This window comes from Eleutherodactylus coqui, chromosome 5 (genome assembly GCF_035609145.1).
Source record: "Eleutherodactylus coqui strain aEleCoq1 chromosome 5, aEleCoq1.hap1, whole genome shotgun sequence".
In the NCBI taxonomy this organism is placed as follows: domain Eukaryota; kingdom Metazoa; phylum Chordata; class Amphibia; order Anura; family Eleutherodactylidae; genus Eleutherodactylus; species Eleutherodactylus coqui.
Window position 1 is genome coordinate 271,343,197 of NC_089841.1, and position 16,157 is coordinate 271,359,353.

General features: G+C 45.9%; 1 protein-coding gene across 1 annotated transcript in view; it reads right to left on the bottom strand.

Moving 5' to 3' along the window:
• Nucleotides 1-16,157, bottom strand: part of HSD11B1L (hydroxysteroid 11-beta dehydrogenase 1 like) — a 114,587-nt gene that overhangs the window by 73,334 nt on the left and 25,096 nt on the right. Inside the window, exons 2-3 of the mRNA XM_066604680.1 lie at nucleotides 15,413-15,543; nucleotides 5,793-5,904 (exon numbers count right to left, since the gene is read on the bottom strand). Of these exons, the coding sequence (XP_066460777.1) occupies nucleotides 5,793-5,904; nucleotides 15,413-15,484 (184 nt within the window). The 5' untranslated portion in view covers nucleotides 15,485-15,543. The remainder of the gene's footprint in view (nucleotides 1-5,792; nucleotides 5,905-15,412; nucleotides 15,544-16,157) is intronic.

Consider the following 16,157-nt stretch of genomic DNA (forward strand, 5'->3'; position numbering starts at 1 on the left):
TACACGCTGAACAGATGAAAGGCAAGAAGCATGGGTATCCTTTGCAGTGTGGCCAGCAGTCTCTTCCCCATCCTCCTCCTCCCCCTCCTCCTCCAAAACACGCTGAGATATAGACATGAGGGTGGTCTGGCTATCAAGCGACATACTGTCATCCCCCGTCTCCTGTTCGTTGGGAGTTCCTGGGAGTCTGCCTGCTCAGAATATGTCATTTTCATAGAGTGAGGAGGCTGGGAGGAAGGAGGAACAGCCAGAGGATTAAGAGGTGCAGTCCCTAGGCCGGGAGTAGTGGACTGCGTAGAAGACTTGGTGGTTGATACATTGCTGGACGCGTTTTCTGCCATCCACGATAGGACCTATTCGCACTGCTCTGTTTGTAATAAGGTCTACCACGCGGACCCACAAATTGTGATATGAAGCTGGGGACCCCAGAAACTTGCCTCTCTCCTAATCCCTCAGCAGCCGGCTGTGATTCACCTGGACCAGGAACTCGGCCTGTGCCCACACCCTCACGTGGCCCCCCACGTCCACGTCCTTGACCCTTACCCCTACTCCTCATCATGGCAGATTAAGGATAGAGCAGGGCCCAAATAAATTACCCCACTGTACAGCGCTGACAACTGTGGCTAATTCACCGCACACAGAGACTTGTAGATAGCGGAGGCTCTATGCTGTGAATTGAAAAAATTAACCCGCTGTCTTGTGTTGATACCTAGGGGTAATTTACCGCTCACAGAGACTTGTAGATAAGAGAGGCTGTATGGAGTGGGAGAAGACTCTAAAGCCAGTGGATAGTGCTGGTAACTGCGGCTATCTCAACCCCACTAAGGAAAGGGTATTGTGAGACGCTCTGCACAGGGGCAGAGCTGAAATAGTTTGCAGTGGCCCAGGAAATATTACAGTACTGTTTTGTGGTGAGACCACGGTCTAATTCACTGCAGACTGAGAACGGTATAACTGAAAGGCTCTGCACAGGGCTAGATGAGTAATAAAAAAATTGGTGCACTACTGCTACCAGCCAGCCACAACTATAATGCACACGGTGAGAAGTAGCCCTAAAAAGGACTGTTGGGGTTCTTGTAGAGAGGATTATGACTATAAAACTTTCCCTATATAAGCAGCTCTGTCCCTAAACTCTGCCTAATGCACTGCACACACAGAACACTATAGCTGAAATGGCCTGCACAGCCCTAGATACTTAAAAAAAAAATTGGTGCACTACTGCTCCCAGACAGCCACAACAGTAATGCACACTATGAGGAGTAGCCCTTAGAAGGACCATTGGGGTTCTTGAAGACAGGATCCTACTCTAACACTTTCCCTATATCAGCAGCAGCACTTTCCCTAACCACTATCAGCATGCGTCTGAGGCGAGCCGCGGGCGGGACCAGTTTAAGTACTCAGCAGTCACCTGATCTCGCCAGCCACTCACTGCTGTTGGCGGGCAGAGGGCTGGCACGTCACAGCAGGAAGTGGTAATGCCTTGACCGCATGTTTATTGGCTAGAAAATGGCGCTAAACATGCGGGAAAGGAAATGCAATTGACTCGAGTACCGCGTGGTGTTCGTCTCGAGTAATGAGCATCTCGAGCACCCTAATGCTCGAACGAGCATCAAGCTCAGACGAGTGTGCTCGCTCATCTCTAGTGTCCATGAACCATCCAACGATTGTTGCACTGAAGTCTCTTGGCCACAACATGTATAAGACTGTTGAATAAGACCTTAAAAGGTGTAATCAAATCCAATGTGCTTTAAAATTGTTACACAGTGAAGCATGAAGTGGCCCAAGGGGGAAAAAGAAAAAAAGAATGTGTCAATGGGATTTAGTTATTGGAGCAGATACAAAGGGAATTGAGGAGAAACTGATCAAATTTGCTGATGACACAAAGCTAGGAGGGATAACTAACACTAGGGAAGACACAGAGTATTCAAAAAGATCTAGAAAAGCTTGAACAGTGGGCGGCCACTAACAGAATGGGATTTAACAAGGAAAAATGCGAAGTCCTCCATCTGTGCAAGAACAATGAAGAAAGCACATACAGAATGGGAGGAATTGGGCTAAGCAGCAGCACAGGTGAAAAAGACTTGGGTATAGTAAGGCTGGTCTCACACGACCAGATAGGAAGTTTCTGTGAGCATTTGATCCACGGTAATACGCAGATCAATCAAACGCAGCGTGTTGTATTTTACCGTGGATATCTGCAACATGGAGCCCATTGTTTTCTATGGTTGCGGATATACCCAAAGCCCATACGCAATTATATTGCATATGAGATGTGATATTCATGTCATCGTTAAGGAAATGTGTTAAGGTGCAAGGAAATACAAACAAACAACAACAAAGTAAAAGGTGTACTGCGCATGACTGCCTACATGAGTACGCGGTCATGCGCAATAGATTACATTGGCTGTACGCAGGGTCACCGCCGGGCTCACAGCTGGAAGTAGTAGCAGAAAAGGCAAACACAATTCTGGGATGTATTAAGAGAAGCATAGAGTCTGGATCACGTGAGGTCATTATCCCCTCTACTCTTCCTTAGTCAGACCCCATCTGGCATACTGGGTCCAGTTCTGGGCACCCCACTTTATGCAAGACATAGACAAACTGGAGCAAGTTCAGAAAAGAATTACCAAGATGGTGAGGGGTCTGCAAATCATGTCCTATGAGGAACGGGTAAAGGATCTGGGAATGTTTAGCTTGCAGAAGAGAAGGCTGAGAGGAGTCTTAATAGCGGTCTACAAATATCTGAAGGGCTGTCACTGTGCAGAGGGATCAGCCCTATTCTCATCTGTACAAGGAAAGACTAGAAGCAATGGGATGAAACTGCAAGGGAGGAGACACAGATTAGATATTAGACAGGGAGGGGGATCAATGAATGGAACAGGTTGCCACAGGAGGTGGTGAGTTCTCCTTCAATGGAAGTCTTCAGAGTCTGGAAAGACATCTGTCTGGGATGATTTAGTGAATCCTGCACTGAGCAGGGGTTGGACCAGATGACTCTGGAGGTCCCTTCCAACTCTACCACTCTATGATTTACCCTGTCATGTAAATTTTAGAGGTGAAGTTCACATTGAACGTGATATTTTGTCATCTCAAGTACTAATGCCGCCAACATCAGTCCAGCCTTCATCTAATGGTGAACCGTTGTCCAGTTTTGAAACAAACTGTTGCTGTCCTGCAAACATGTCACCACAGAGGGTTCACCTCAACCGTCAGCTGAAGTTTGCAAATCTCGTGCAGCTGATATGTGAAAGCAACAAGCCAACGTGTCTCCTCAGCGAGTAGCTGAAGTTCGTAAATCACATGCAGCTTATAAGCAAAAGCAATGAGCCAACATGTCTCCCTACTGGCTGCTGAAGTTCATAAATCATGTGCAGCACACGGAAATATTTTGACCAACTCCAATCCCTTTCACTATATTATATGAGTAAGTGGTGCATTGCGCCACCAGAAACACTGGTACTAGTATGTCTCTATTAGGTGCTTTTATACCATGTTTTTACAAATAAGGTGTGGCTTTTGTGGAGGTTTTTAATGCCGTGTTTTGAGTTAAAGGGGTTGTCCCGCGGCAGCAAGTGGGGTTATACACTTCTGTATGGCCATATTAATGCACTTTGTAATATACATCGTGCATTAATTATGAGCCATACAGAAGTTATTCACTTACCTGCTCCGTTGCTGGCGTCCTCGTCTCCATGGTTGCCGTCTAATTTTCACCGTCTAATGGCCAAATTAGCCGCGCTTGCGCAGTCCGGGTCTTCTTCTTTCCTCAATGGGGCTCCGTGTAGCTCCGTGTAGCTCCGCCCCGTCACGTGCCGATTCCAGCCAATCAGGAGGCTGGAATCGGCAATGGACCGCACAGAAGCCCTGCGGTCCACCGAGGGAGAAGATGCCGGCGGCCATCTTCAGCAGGTAAGTAAGAAGTCACCGGAGCGCGGGGATTCAGGTAAGCACTGTCCGGTGTTCTTTTTTAACCCCTGCATCGGGATTGTCTCGCGCCGAACAGGGAGGGGGGGTTGAAAAAAAAAAAAAAACCCGTTTCGGCGCGGGACAACCCCTTTAAAGCTAGTGGTGGATTAAAAAGAAATGGGAAATATAAAGAAGGTACTTCTACTTCCTCTTGCTGCTGGATCTACTTCTGACTTTGGCTCAAAAAGTGAGAACTAAAAACGGCAGTGGTGTTTTTTTTCTTAAAAAAACTACTACGTATGAAACCTATCTTATGGGGATTGAAATCCCATGCAACTTTCTACCCAACATTCTATTTAAAGGAAACCTGTCACTGGGTTCGTGCTGCCAGAACCCCAAGCAGCCTGAACCCAGGAAAGAAATGCACAGTGTTCCCAAGGAAGTGTTATTCTTGAATGTTGCAGTGTTTCAGAATAAACACACCTTGAAATTTGCCTGTTTGACTTGAGCTCTCCAGGCAAAGAGACGGGCCGCGCTGGACTGTCCCCACCCACAGCATAAAGGAGGACAGCTCTCTTCCTGCTTGTGTAAAGAGAGAAATCTGTCAGTCAGCATACAGCCGGCAGGGAAAACCTTGTACAATCTACCTCTTCCACTGGAGAGCTCCGTTCCCGTGTCAAACAGGCAAACTTCAGGGGACTTCAGAATACAACTTACATGGGGGCACTGTGCATATTTGTTGCCGTTTTTTTGCTACCTGTTATTTTGGCAGCATGAACCTTGTGACCACTGGCGTAACTTAAGGGGATGCGGTTGCCACCAGGCCCAGGAGCCTTAGGGGGCCCATAAGGGCTCCTACCCACTTGCGTTTATTTAACGCTGCGATATTGCTGCGTTTTTTTTAACGCGAGTGTCAATGGGACTTTCTAATGTTAAAAACGCATCGCACAAAAATGGCAAACCACCAACTTGCGATGCATTTTTAATATTTAAAAGTCCCATTGACAATCGCGTAAAAAAAACGCAAGTGTGTAGGAGCCCTAAGGCGTCTCCTAAGCCGTCTCTTCTCCATATAGGGAGCCAGTACTATGAGTAGAGCATTATAGTTGGGGGCCCTGTTACAGGTTTTGCATTGGGGCCCAAGAACTTCAAGTTAAGCCTCTGTGTTAAGGGCTTAAAGGGGTTGTCCCGCGGCAGCAAGTGGGGTTATACACTTCTGTATGGCCATATTAATGCACTTTGTAATGTACATTGTGCATTAATTATGAGCCATACAGAAGTTATAAGAAGTTTTTCACTTACCTGCTCCGTTGCTAGCGTCCTCGTTCCCATGGAGCCAACTAATTTTCGCCGTCTAATGGCCAAATTAGCCGCGCTTGCGCAGTCCGGGTCTTCTTCTGTTCTGAATGGGGCTCCGTGTAGCTCCGCCCCGTCACGTGCCGATTCCAGCCAATCAGGAGGCTGGAATCGGCAATGGACCGCACAGAAGCCCTGCAGTCCACGGAGGGAGAAGATGCCGGCGGCCATCTTCAGCCGGTAAGTAAGAAGTCACCGGAGCGCGGGGATTAAGGTAAGCGCTGTGCGGATTTTTCTTTAGGTCCCTGCATCGGGGTTGTCTCGCGCCGAACGGGGGGGGGGGGGGGGGTTGAAAAAAAAAAAAACCTGTTTCGGCGCGGGACAACCCCTTTAAGAGAAGTTGGGGGGACCCAAGATAAACTTTCGCACCTGGGCCCATGAGCCTTTAGCTACGCCCCTGCTTGTGACAGTTTCCTTTTAAAGTTACAAACACTAGACATTATTAGTATGATAACATCCAGTGCAACATGGAACAAATCGAACTTCTGTCATGACTGCCTTTACATTTTGCTTGCCCTCCTTTGTCTTACCCATCTCAGCAATAGCTTTTTCTACAACTGGCTCACGAGCCGCTGATGATCCCATGTCAGCAACAAGCAGGGACACGCTCTTTGCCCCCAGCTCCAGGCACTTACTTCTCACCTGTAATCAAGCAGAGGTTAACATCAGATAAGTTCATGCTGGAAGCCGCTGTGAACATCGGAGGCGACCGTCGTTTCTATTTTATTTTGCTAATGAAAGATGGAAGTCAAACTTCAGGGGCGATTTATCATGTTACAAGTGGGATGAATAAACTGCACAAGACTAGCCTGCGCACAACATTGTGACTCTTTAACCCTACAGGGTATAACTGTATGTCCTGGCAGGGAGGTACTCAACGTAACAGGACGTACAGTAACGCACTGGAAAAAGCGCAAGATCAGAAGAGGTTCCGCGCTATCCGGCAGCGGGAGCCGGCTGTCACCGATAGCTGGCCTCCCGCTGCCACAGCCGGGGTGCATCGGGACAGCAACCCCTGCTGCTAACCTCTTCCCTGCCACAATCTATGTAGATCACGGCATGCATAGGGTTCACAGAGGGAGTGCACGTCCTGCATTGCCAGTGCCAATGATCACTAATACAAGTGGTAAGGTATTGCAAGACAGAAGCGATCATAGGTGCTATTGTACAAGTCCTCTACAGGGGACATAAAAAGTGTAAAAAAAATGATAAAAATAATGCAAAAAAAAATATTAGCATAACATTTTTTTTTTCATTATAATCCCACATATTTGGTATTGTCGTATATGTAACAACGCATACAATAAATGGAACATGCTTTTTATCCTGCACGGCAGAAAGCGTAAAAAAAAACCTGAAAAACTGAGGCAAAATGCTCATTTTTTTTCATTTTGCCTCCCAGAAAACACAATAAGGCCTTAGTCAGACGGGCGTTTTTTCGCGAGATTTGCGCATGCGCATGCGTCCGGTGATTTTTTAAAACCATTGCTTTGCAATGGTATCGGACACATGAGCGCTTTTTATGCGCTCGTCCGATAAATTATAGAACAGAAATCGCAGATCGCACCTATCTGCGATCTGCGATTCCTGTTCTCTTCTCTATATGCGCTCAATGGGGCCGGCGGCAGCAGCGCCGACCCCATTGAGAACATACAGAAGACAAATCATTCTTCTCTGCCACAGCTGTAACAGCTGTGGCAGAGAAGAACGATGTTTGCCCATTGAATTCAATGGAGCCGGCAATACAGCCGGCTCCATTGAAAGCAATGGGCTGCCGGCGATCGCGGGATGAATTGTCGGGAAGGGCTTAAATATATAAGCCCTTCCCTGCAATTCATCCAGAAATGTGTAAAAAAAAAAATATATATATATATACTCACCTTGTCCCGGCAGACGGAGTGGGTGTGAAGGGGGTGTGAGTCAGACCTGCCCCTGATTGGCTCAGCGCTGAGCCAATCAGAGGCAGGTCTCACTCACACCCATTCATTCATGAGTGGATGTGAGTGAGACCTGCCTCTGATTGGCTCAGCGCTGAGCCAATCAGGGGCAGGTCTGACTCACACCCCCTTCACACCCACTGCAGGCCGGCCGCGCTGAACTCCGTCTGCCGGGACAAGGTGAGTATATATATATATTTTTTTTTTTTTTTTACACATTTCTGGATGAATTGCAGGGAAGGGCTTATATATTTAAGCCCTTCCCAACAATTCATCCCGCGCTCGCCCACAGCGATTGCTTTCAATGGAGCCGGCTGTATTGCCGGCTCCATTGAATTCAATGCGCTGGACAGCTCCGGCCCGTTTCTAATGAAACGCGGCTAGGAGCAGATTTTTCAGGCGATTTTTGGGCCCCGGTCACGCGATTTGCGGATGCGCATCCGTCATGCAATCCACAAATCGCGCGAAAAAACGCCTGTGTGACTAAGGCCCAAGGGCGCATTCAGACAACCGTATGTCAACTGGGTTTTCACACCCAGCCGATATACGGTTTCCCTCTCTGCAGGGAGAGGAGGCTGGAAGAGCTGGGAGCAGTGCACTGAGCTAGCGCCTCCTCTCCACCCTCTCTCTGCCCCTCGCCACTATTTGCAATTGGAGGGGCGGAGCTAAGTTCCACAGCATAGCTCTACCCCCGCCCGGCCCCTCCGATTGCAAATAGTGCCGAGGGGCGGAGAGGGGGTGGAGAGGAGGCGGGAGCTCAGTGCATTGCTCCCGACTCTTCCAGCCTCCTCCCCCTGCAGAGAGGGACACCGTATATCGGCTGGGCGTGAAAACCCAGCCGATATACGGTCATCTGAATGCGCCCCAAAAGTGTATGTACCCCAAAATGGTACTAATAAAATGACATCTTGTCTCGCAAAAAAAAAGGCCTTACAGAGCTCCGTCCATGGAAAAATAAAAAAGTTATAGGACTTTGAATGTAGCAACTTAGAAAAAAACAATAATTTCCAAAAAAGGGTTTTCATTGCGGAAAAGTGGAAAAAACAAAAAATAATAATAATTCTGGTATCGTTGTAATCGCACCGTCCCGCAGAAAAAATGTAGTGGGTCATTTATTCTGCATGAGTAACGCTGTAAAAAAAATAAAATAAATCTATAGCAGAATTGATGCGTTTTCTCTCCCTACTATCATAAAAAATAATAAAAGTTTTACAATATAGTCTATGTACCCAAAAGTGGCACCGATAAAAACTACAGTTCGCCACGCAAAAAACAAGCCCTTATACGGCCGCAGCGACGGAAAAATAAAAAAGTTATGGCTTTTGAAAAATGGAGATAAAAATCCGCCAAAAATCGTTGCGTCCTTAGGGCTTATTCTGACATGTGTATATCGGCTGGGTTTTCACGCCCGGCCGATATACGCTGTCCCTCTCTGCAGGGGGAGGAGGCGGGCTGGGAGCAATGTACTGAGCCCCCGCCCCCTCTCCGCTTCTCGACACTGTTTGCAATGGGAGGGGTGGGACGGGGGTGAAATTAAGTTCTGCCCCCGTCCCGCCCCCTCCCATTGCAAAGAGTGTCGAGGGACGGAGAGGGGGCAGGAGCTCAGTACATTGCTCCCGGCCCGCCTCCTCCCCCTGCAGAGAGGGACAGCGTATATCAGCCGGGCGTGAAAACCTGGCCGATATACACACTTCGGAATAAGCCCTTAAAGGGGTTGTCCCGCGCCGAAACGGGTTTTTTTTTTTTCAACCCCCCGCCCGTTCGGCACGAGACAACCCCAATGCAGGGACTTAAAAAAAAAGCGCACAGCGCTTACCTGAATCCCCGCGCTCCGGTTACTTCTTACTTACCGGTTGAAGATGGCCGCCGGTATCTTCTCCCTCGGTGGACCGCAGGGCTTCTGTGCGGTCCATTGCCGATTCCAGCCTCCTGATTGGCTGGAATCGGCACGTGATGGGGCGGAGCTACACGGAGCCCCATTGAGAAAAGAAGAAGACCCGGACTGCGCAAGCGCGGCTAATTTGGCCATTAGACGGCGAAAATTAGTCGGCTCCATGGAAACGAGGACGCTAGCAACGGAGCAGGTAAGTGAAAAACTTCTTATAACTTCTGTATGGCTCATAATTAATGCACAATGTACATTACAAAGTGCATTAATATGGCCATACAGAAGTGTATAGACCCACTTGCTGCCGCGGGACAACCCCTTTAACCAGAATCTGGCATGCTTTAGACAAGACATCTACTCCAGCATTGTTTTATTAGGCCATCGGACGACCGCAGATGCACCCAATATATGAAGAGGCGCATCTTACTCCAGCGGGGGTCATATCAGACCGGAATAAGAAACGCTTGTGTTAATAAATCTCCCCCTTAGGGCTCATTCACCCCGTATAACCATAATTTCACCAGGTAATGTGCGCAGCTAATATGTGGTAATATGTGGTACATTTATTTCCATTGATCCACTCCCACCAGCGTGTTTAATTGCGTATAATCTGCACGTAAAAAAAGAACGCAGCATGTTCTAATTTACCGTGTATTATGCGCAAACAGCCCTATTGTTGTCCATGGGTTGCGTATTGAACGTTGAGCATACACAATACATTGCGTATGTGTGGCGTTTATTACGTAACGACGCTAAGAGACGGAGCGGGGAATCTACAAAAACAACCCCCGCCATAGTCGGCCTCCACAGCAGTAATCTGCGTAATACACGGCGGTGGGGATGAGCGCTGAGCGTTAACCTCACCTATGCATTGAAATACTTCCTTCCCAATTAATGTGTTGGTAACGACGGAGCAGTCCAAGTCTGTGCTGTGTTATCGGGATGAAGGATGGTTGCTATGGGCAGCAAGGATGCTTTAATACATGAATGCCAGGAAAATAAAATCTTGAGGGAAAACACTGTTTTGCCTAAATATATGTGTTTGTATTAGACACGGGGCGTATAAAGCCAAACACAGCGGGCGCGGAATCCTCCAAGGGCCATGCGTCATTAAATTCCCGTAAGATAATAACATTGACATCAATGACTTCCTGTTTGTAATCACTTTTAAACTTCTTTGTTGTTAATAGGCAAATAATGCTCGATTGGTTGTGGGTGCTACAAACGGTATGAACCCGCCTCGTTGGCTATTTTGGGCACTAAGACTTCTGGTTCTATAGGTACTATTATGAGGTGGCACTATGCAGGCTAACCTGCATTGCAAGTACTATTATGAGGGTATTGTTTTGAGGGTACGACCAAGAGCAGTTCAAAAGGGGTGGTCATACTATTTAAGGGTAAAGGGGGGGGGGGGGGGTAGATCATATACAGAACACTTGTCCTTGCACATTACTCACCCTACAAATACCTGGCTCTCTATCCTATAACATGATTGGTGATTGGAGGAAGGGTGCCATTTTTGGGCTCAAATAGGCATCAGAAGTATTGAACACGTTACCTTATACCGGTTGCTTAAAAATATAATATTCTCATAGTTTATTCCCTCTCATAGCAGTTAATAATTAAAGTTATATAGTGATGCAAGACACAAGCATTCGCATTACGTAACAAATGAGCTGCTAGGTCAAGTAGGTTGGTTGCCATTGGGTCATGTAGATTGGTTGCCTTTGGGTCAGGTACATTGGTTGCCTTTGGGTTAAGTAAATTGGTTGCCTTTGGGTCAGGTACATTGGATGCCTTTGAGTAACGTAGATTGGTTGCCTTTGGGTCAGGTACATTGGTTGCCTTTGGGTTAAGTAGATTGTTTGCCCTTGGGTCATGTAGATTGGTTGCCTTTGGGTCAAGTAGGTTGGTTGCTTTGGGGTCAAATAGGTTGGTTGCCTTTGGGTCAGGTACATTGGTTGCCTTTGGGTCATGTAGATTGGTTGCCTTTGGGTCACGTGGATTGGTTGCCTTTGGATTAAGTAGATTGTTTGCCTTTGGGTCATGTAGATTGGTTGCCTTTGGGTCAAGTAGGTTGGTTGCCTTTGGGTCAAGTAGGTTGGTTGCCTTTGGGTCAAGTAGGTTGGTTGCCTTTGGGTCAAGTAGGTTGGTTGTCTTTGGCTCACGTAGAGTGGTTGTCTTTGGGTCAAGTAGGTTGGATGTCTTTGGGTCAAGTAGGTTGGTTGCCTTTGGCTCACGTAGAGTGGATGCCTTTGGGTCAAGTAGGTTGGTTGTGTCATCATATCTTTTTTTACATAGACAGGTGACCAGATAAACAGGATGCACTGGATCAAGAAGGTACGCTGCACTAACATTTCATTCATGGACATTGCCAGATGACATTACATAACAATAGGCATGGGGTCAGAAAAAATGTATTAAAAAGCGATCAAAAAGTCGATTGTAAGCAACAATTAAAAAAGCAAAAACATATTTGGTATCGCTGGGTCCATCAAAGTCTAATCTATCAAAATAACACATCATTTATCCTGCAAGCTGAACGTCATAAGAAAAAAACAACACAATGTCAGAATTGCGCTCTTTTAGTCAATCCATCTCCAAGAAAAAGATCAAAAAGTCATATATACTCCAAAACGGTATCAATAGAAACTACAGGACGTCTTGCAAATGAGCCCTCAAACAACTAAGTTCAGGGGGGAAAAAAAAGTTATGGTGATCAGAAGTATTTTTCCAAAGATATTTAATTTTTTTTAAAGTAGTACAGCCAAAAAAAAGAAGGAAAAAAAAATGTTATATCATTGCAATCGTATCGACCCACAGAATAAAGTTATCAGGTCATTTCTGCTGCAGTGTGTATGCCGTAGAAAGAAGACCCCCCAAAGATGATGGAATTGCGTTCTTTCTTCCATTTTACTCTACTTTTTTAAAGTTTCCGGTACATTATATGGTTTATTAAATAGTACCAATAAAAAGTACAACTTGAAAAAAAAACATGCACTTAGATACCGAGTTAATGGATAAATAAAAAAAGTTATGGTTTTTTGAAGGTGCGGAGGGAAAATGCAAAAAGGGCCGCATCCTTAAACTATAAGCCAAAGAAGCATTTATTTACTTGAGTTCTCTGTCCCAACTCTTCAAAGCGAAATGACAAATTTAGATATTTATAGGACACTTAAAATATACTATAAGTGGTTTACAAAAAGGTTAATAAACATAATTTAAAAAGGGAATGTCCCATGCAAGAACGCCTTAAGTATTTATAGTGCCATCTGCTGGCCAGTGACTGCGACATCGCAGCGAAGTGACAGCTGGTATCGGCATGCAACTGAGGGGCATTCAAAAAGAATATCCATTGATAAAAGAAGGGTCCTTGTCCATAAGAGCTTACAATCTAGATGGAATGGTACGTTGTAACACAAGACTGGTAGAAATAACAAGATGAACATAAAAGTTTTATGAAATCCAACAAAAAAAATCTCCTTTTTTCCCAGATATCAGAGCCAGTGCTTGAGAACCAATCAGAGCAATCAAGTCTTCATATAAAATGGGTTTCTATTATTAAAGGGGTTTTCCTGTTAAGGACATTTCATATGCAAATGGTGAAATCTGCACCATTTATGTATTGAAGTGTGGCAAAAACACATTCTGTTTCTGCAAATAAGCTGGGTTCCTGACCTCTCGCTAGCCAAGCCAGAATCTTGCTGCACACTGATAAGGGGCAAACACCCCGAAACAGCTGTCTGTGGATGGAGTCTGGCTTTGCTTTCAAATCCTGGGAATTGTTACAAGGCTTGTATAAAGAGTCTAACACTGACTTGCAGGAATGCTGCCTTCCAATAGGTGGCGCCATGGAGGTATTGTTCCATCTCCCTTATGTGAAAATAAGATAGCATGGCAGTCAGCTGATCGCTGCAGGTTTCTGGCAATCAGCCGACATCACCATCACCAATTTCTGTGGCAAATCTGTCCCATGTGAACCCAGCCTAGCATGCAGATTTTGATGTGGAATTGAAAATGGACATTCTGGGTCAGAATCTGCATAAATGTATTTTGGTGTGGACTTTGACAGCGGAATATTCCACAGCGTCCTATGTTATATTCCATCCTGCACTCTAGCAGGGCATATGAGTAGGAGATATTGAAAAAAACCCGGGAACTGTGGCACGGTCCACCCCAAAAATGTCATGACAGCATTCTGAAAAACTGAAAACCAGCGCTGTGAGGCGAAAAGACGTTCTCCAAAGCAACTGCGAAAATGAACAGAGAACGTGACAAAGAACAACATGAAGAATGGCAGCAGAAGCCCCCATGGAAAACTGATGAGTGACGGACTTAATCTCCCAGAATACAGCAAGACAAGAGGCACGAAAGAATAAATCATGTTGAAATGTGCATTAACCACGTATTTGTTGGATCTGTTAATACAACAAGCTCCATCCGTATTAGATATCAAAAAAGAACAAGTCATGCTCGCTAGTCCAGCAGATACAACGTGGATTTAAAGGGAATCGGTCCTACTGAACATGCAGTCCAACATCCAGGCAGCATTTTAGAGAGCAGGAGGAACTGAGTAAATAAAATACAGTGATGTGAAAATAGGTCCAGCGTGCCTTGGACTTTATGGACCGGCATTCCTGCTTGTGACGGGTTTAGTAGTCCAGTGGGTGGTGCTAATCTGTGATTGATTGCTATGTCTGTATGCAGATTTATACAAAGTGTGATTGTTCTCAGTAAGAGACCTTTTAATGGTTGACAAAAATACATGATGTTACAGCAAGCTTTCCAACCTCTCAGGGGTCTTCTTCAGGCTTAAAGGGGTTGTCCCGCGCCGAAACGGGTTTTTTTTTTTTTCAACCCCCCCCGTTCGGCGCGAGACAACCCCGATGCAGGGACGTAAAAAAAAAACCGCTCAGCGCTTACCTTAATCCCCGCGCTCCGGTGACTTCTATACTTACCGGTGAAGATGGCCACCGGGATCCTCTTCCTCCGTGGACCGCAGCTCTTCTGTGCGGTCCATTGCCGATTCCAGCCTCCTGATTGGCTGGAATCGGCACGTGACGGGGCGGAGCTACACGGAGCCGGCATTCTGCACGAGCGGCCCCATTGAAGACAGGAGAAGACCCGGACTGCGCAAGCGCGGCTAATTTGGCCATCGGAGGCCGAAAATTAGTCGGCACCATGGAGACGAGGACGCCAGCAACGGAGCAGGTAAGTATAAAACTTTTGATAACTTCTGTATGGCTCATAATTAATGCACAATGTACATTACAAAGTGCATTAATATGGCCATACAGAAGTGTATAGACCCACTTGCTGCCGCGGGACAACCCCTTTAATGGAACAAATCTACAGACGTATTTATATTAAAACATATACACATGATCACTTGGGAGGGAACAGACATGGTAAAAGACCGACTAACGTGGCGGAGCTTTTTTCTAGTCACGGACACAACATACATCATATGAAAGTTATTATACTTAAAGGCAATTTTAGGTCCCAACGTCACAGAAGAATTTGGGAATATAAGTTTTTTTAACCATCTTTAATCAGAAACGATATGATTATCAGTGGGAGGTTTCTACATGAATGGAGATTATAAGATTTGAGAAACCCACAGCGGAGCTGACAGGTTGGCCTGGTGGTGACCCCCTAACAGCAATGTAGAGACTATAAATTTTCACATTCCTTGTCACTGGACTAATTATTTACTGTTTTGCTAATCCCTTCCTGATAGTTATCTAAGTGCTATTAATCACGCCCTCCCAAATGATCATGTGTATATGTTTTAATATAAATACATCTGTAGATTTGTCCCAATATGCCTGAAGAAGAACCCTGAGTAGGTTGGAAAGCTCGCTGTAACAACATGTATTTTTGTTGGCCATTCAAAGGTCTCCTATCTACAAGATCACTTGGTTTCTCTTTCTGAGAACAATCACAATTTGCTCTACAGGCGACACCGGACCGAACTCTTCCAGATTTATACCGTTACAAGACTAGATTTACTGGGAGAGATTTGTAGTCTTAGGCCGTTCTAAACACAAGCGTTTGTAAAATGCAGCATTTTTTAATGCAGCGTTTTACAGCATTGACACACATTTTAAGTGTTGCGCTAAAACGCTCAGTGGAGAAGCCCCATTGAAATGAATGGAGGCTTAGTGCAGTGTGTTTAGCGGGCATTAAAAACGCTGGTGTGAGAGACGCCTAAGGTAATTCACAGCAAAAAAACTGAAGAAACCCTCCGCAGCAGGTGTAACGTTAGCTCTCATCCCATATAGTTAGCAGTTTCTATATTATTCTAAGCATCTCTGCTGCTTACCCCGCTAAGAACATTCTCCCTCCTCGCAGTCAGCACAAGATGTGCTCCGGCCTTGGCGTAGTGATATGCCATCTCTGCCCCAATACCAGTGCTGGCACCAGTAACGAGAACCCGGGCATTCGCAAGGCTTGCTGTGAAAAAGAAGGAGGCAGAAATATACGGAAATGAAACATTTTGCTTTAATAAATGTTTTAAATTATATCCTTAGAAAAGGGAAAATGCAATCTGATTGATGACAGATAAAGATGACTATCACAACGGTAAAGTTTGGGCTCACTGACAAACATCAATACGTGGGTACTATGGCCCCCTGCACACGGGCGGAATTTCTGTTGCGGGAGTTCTCGTAGAAGTTCCGCCCGTGCCCACCTGCATACGATATGTCCACGTGAAAACACATGCAAAAAACAAATCGCGGCATGTTCTATTTCTATGTGGGTCTCACACAGAAATCTCAGTTGTGACGGGCCGGCTCCGCTCTGCGCATGTGACGGCTGGCCGGCAGCTGGCGCATAGCAAAAACGGGAGACAGCGGAGAGCGGGTGAACCGCAGGTTTCTGCAGGGGCACAGGTTCGCATCCCGCAGAGAGATCCGACCCGGCCGTCTGCAGGTGGCCTATGGCTGATATTATATATGCACTATGCTGTTTACTGTGACTGCCACTAACTTTTCGCTACTGCAAGTGGTATTATTATATATGCATTAGAGCTTATGTCCCATCTACAGTAATACTAATATATATGC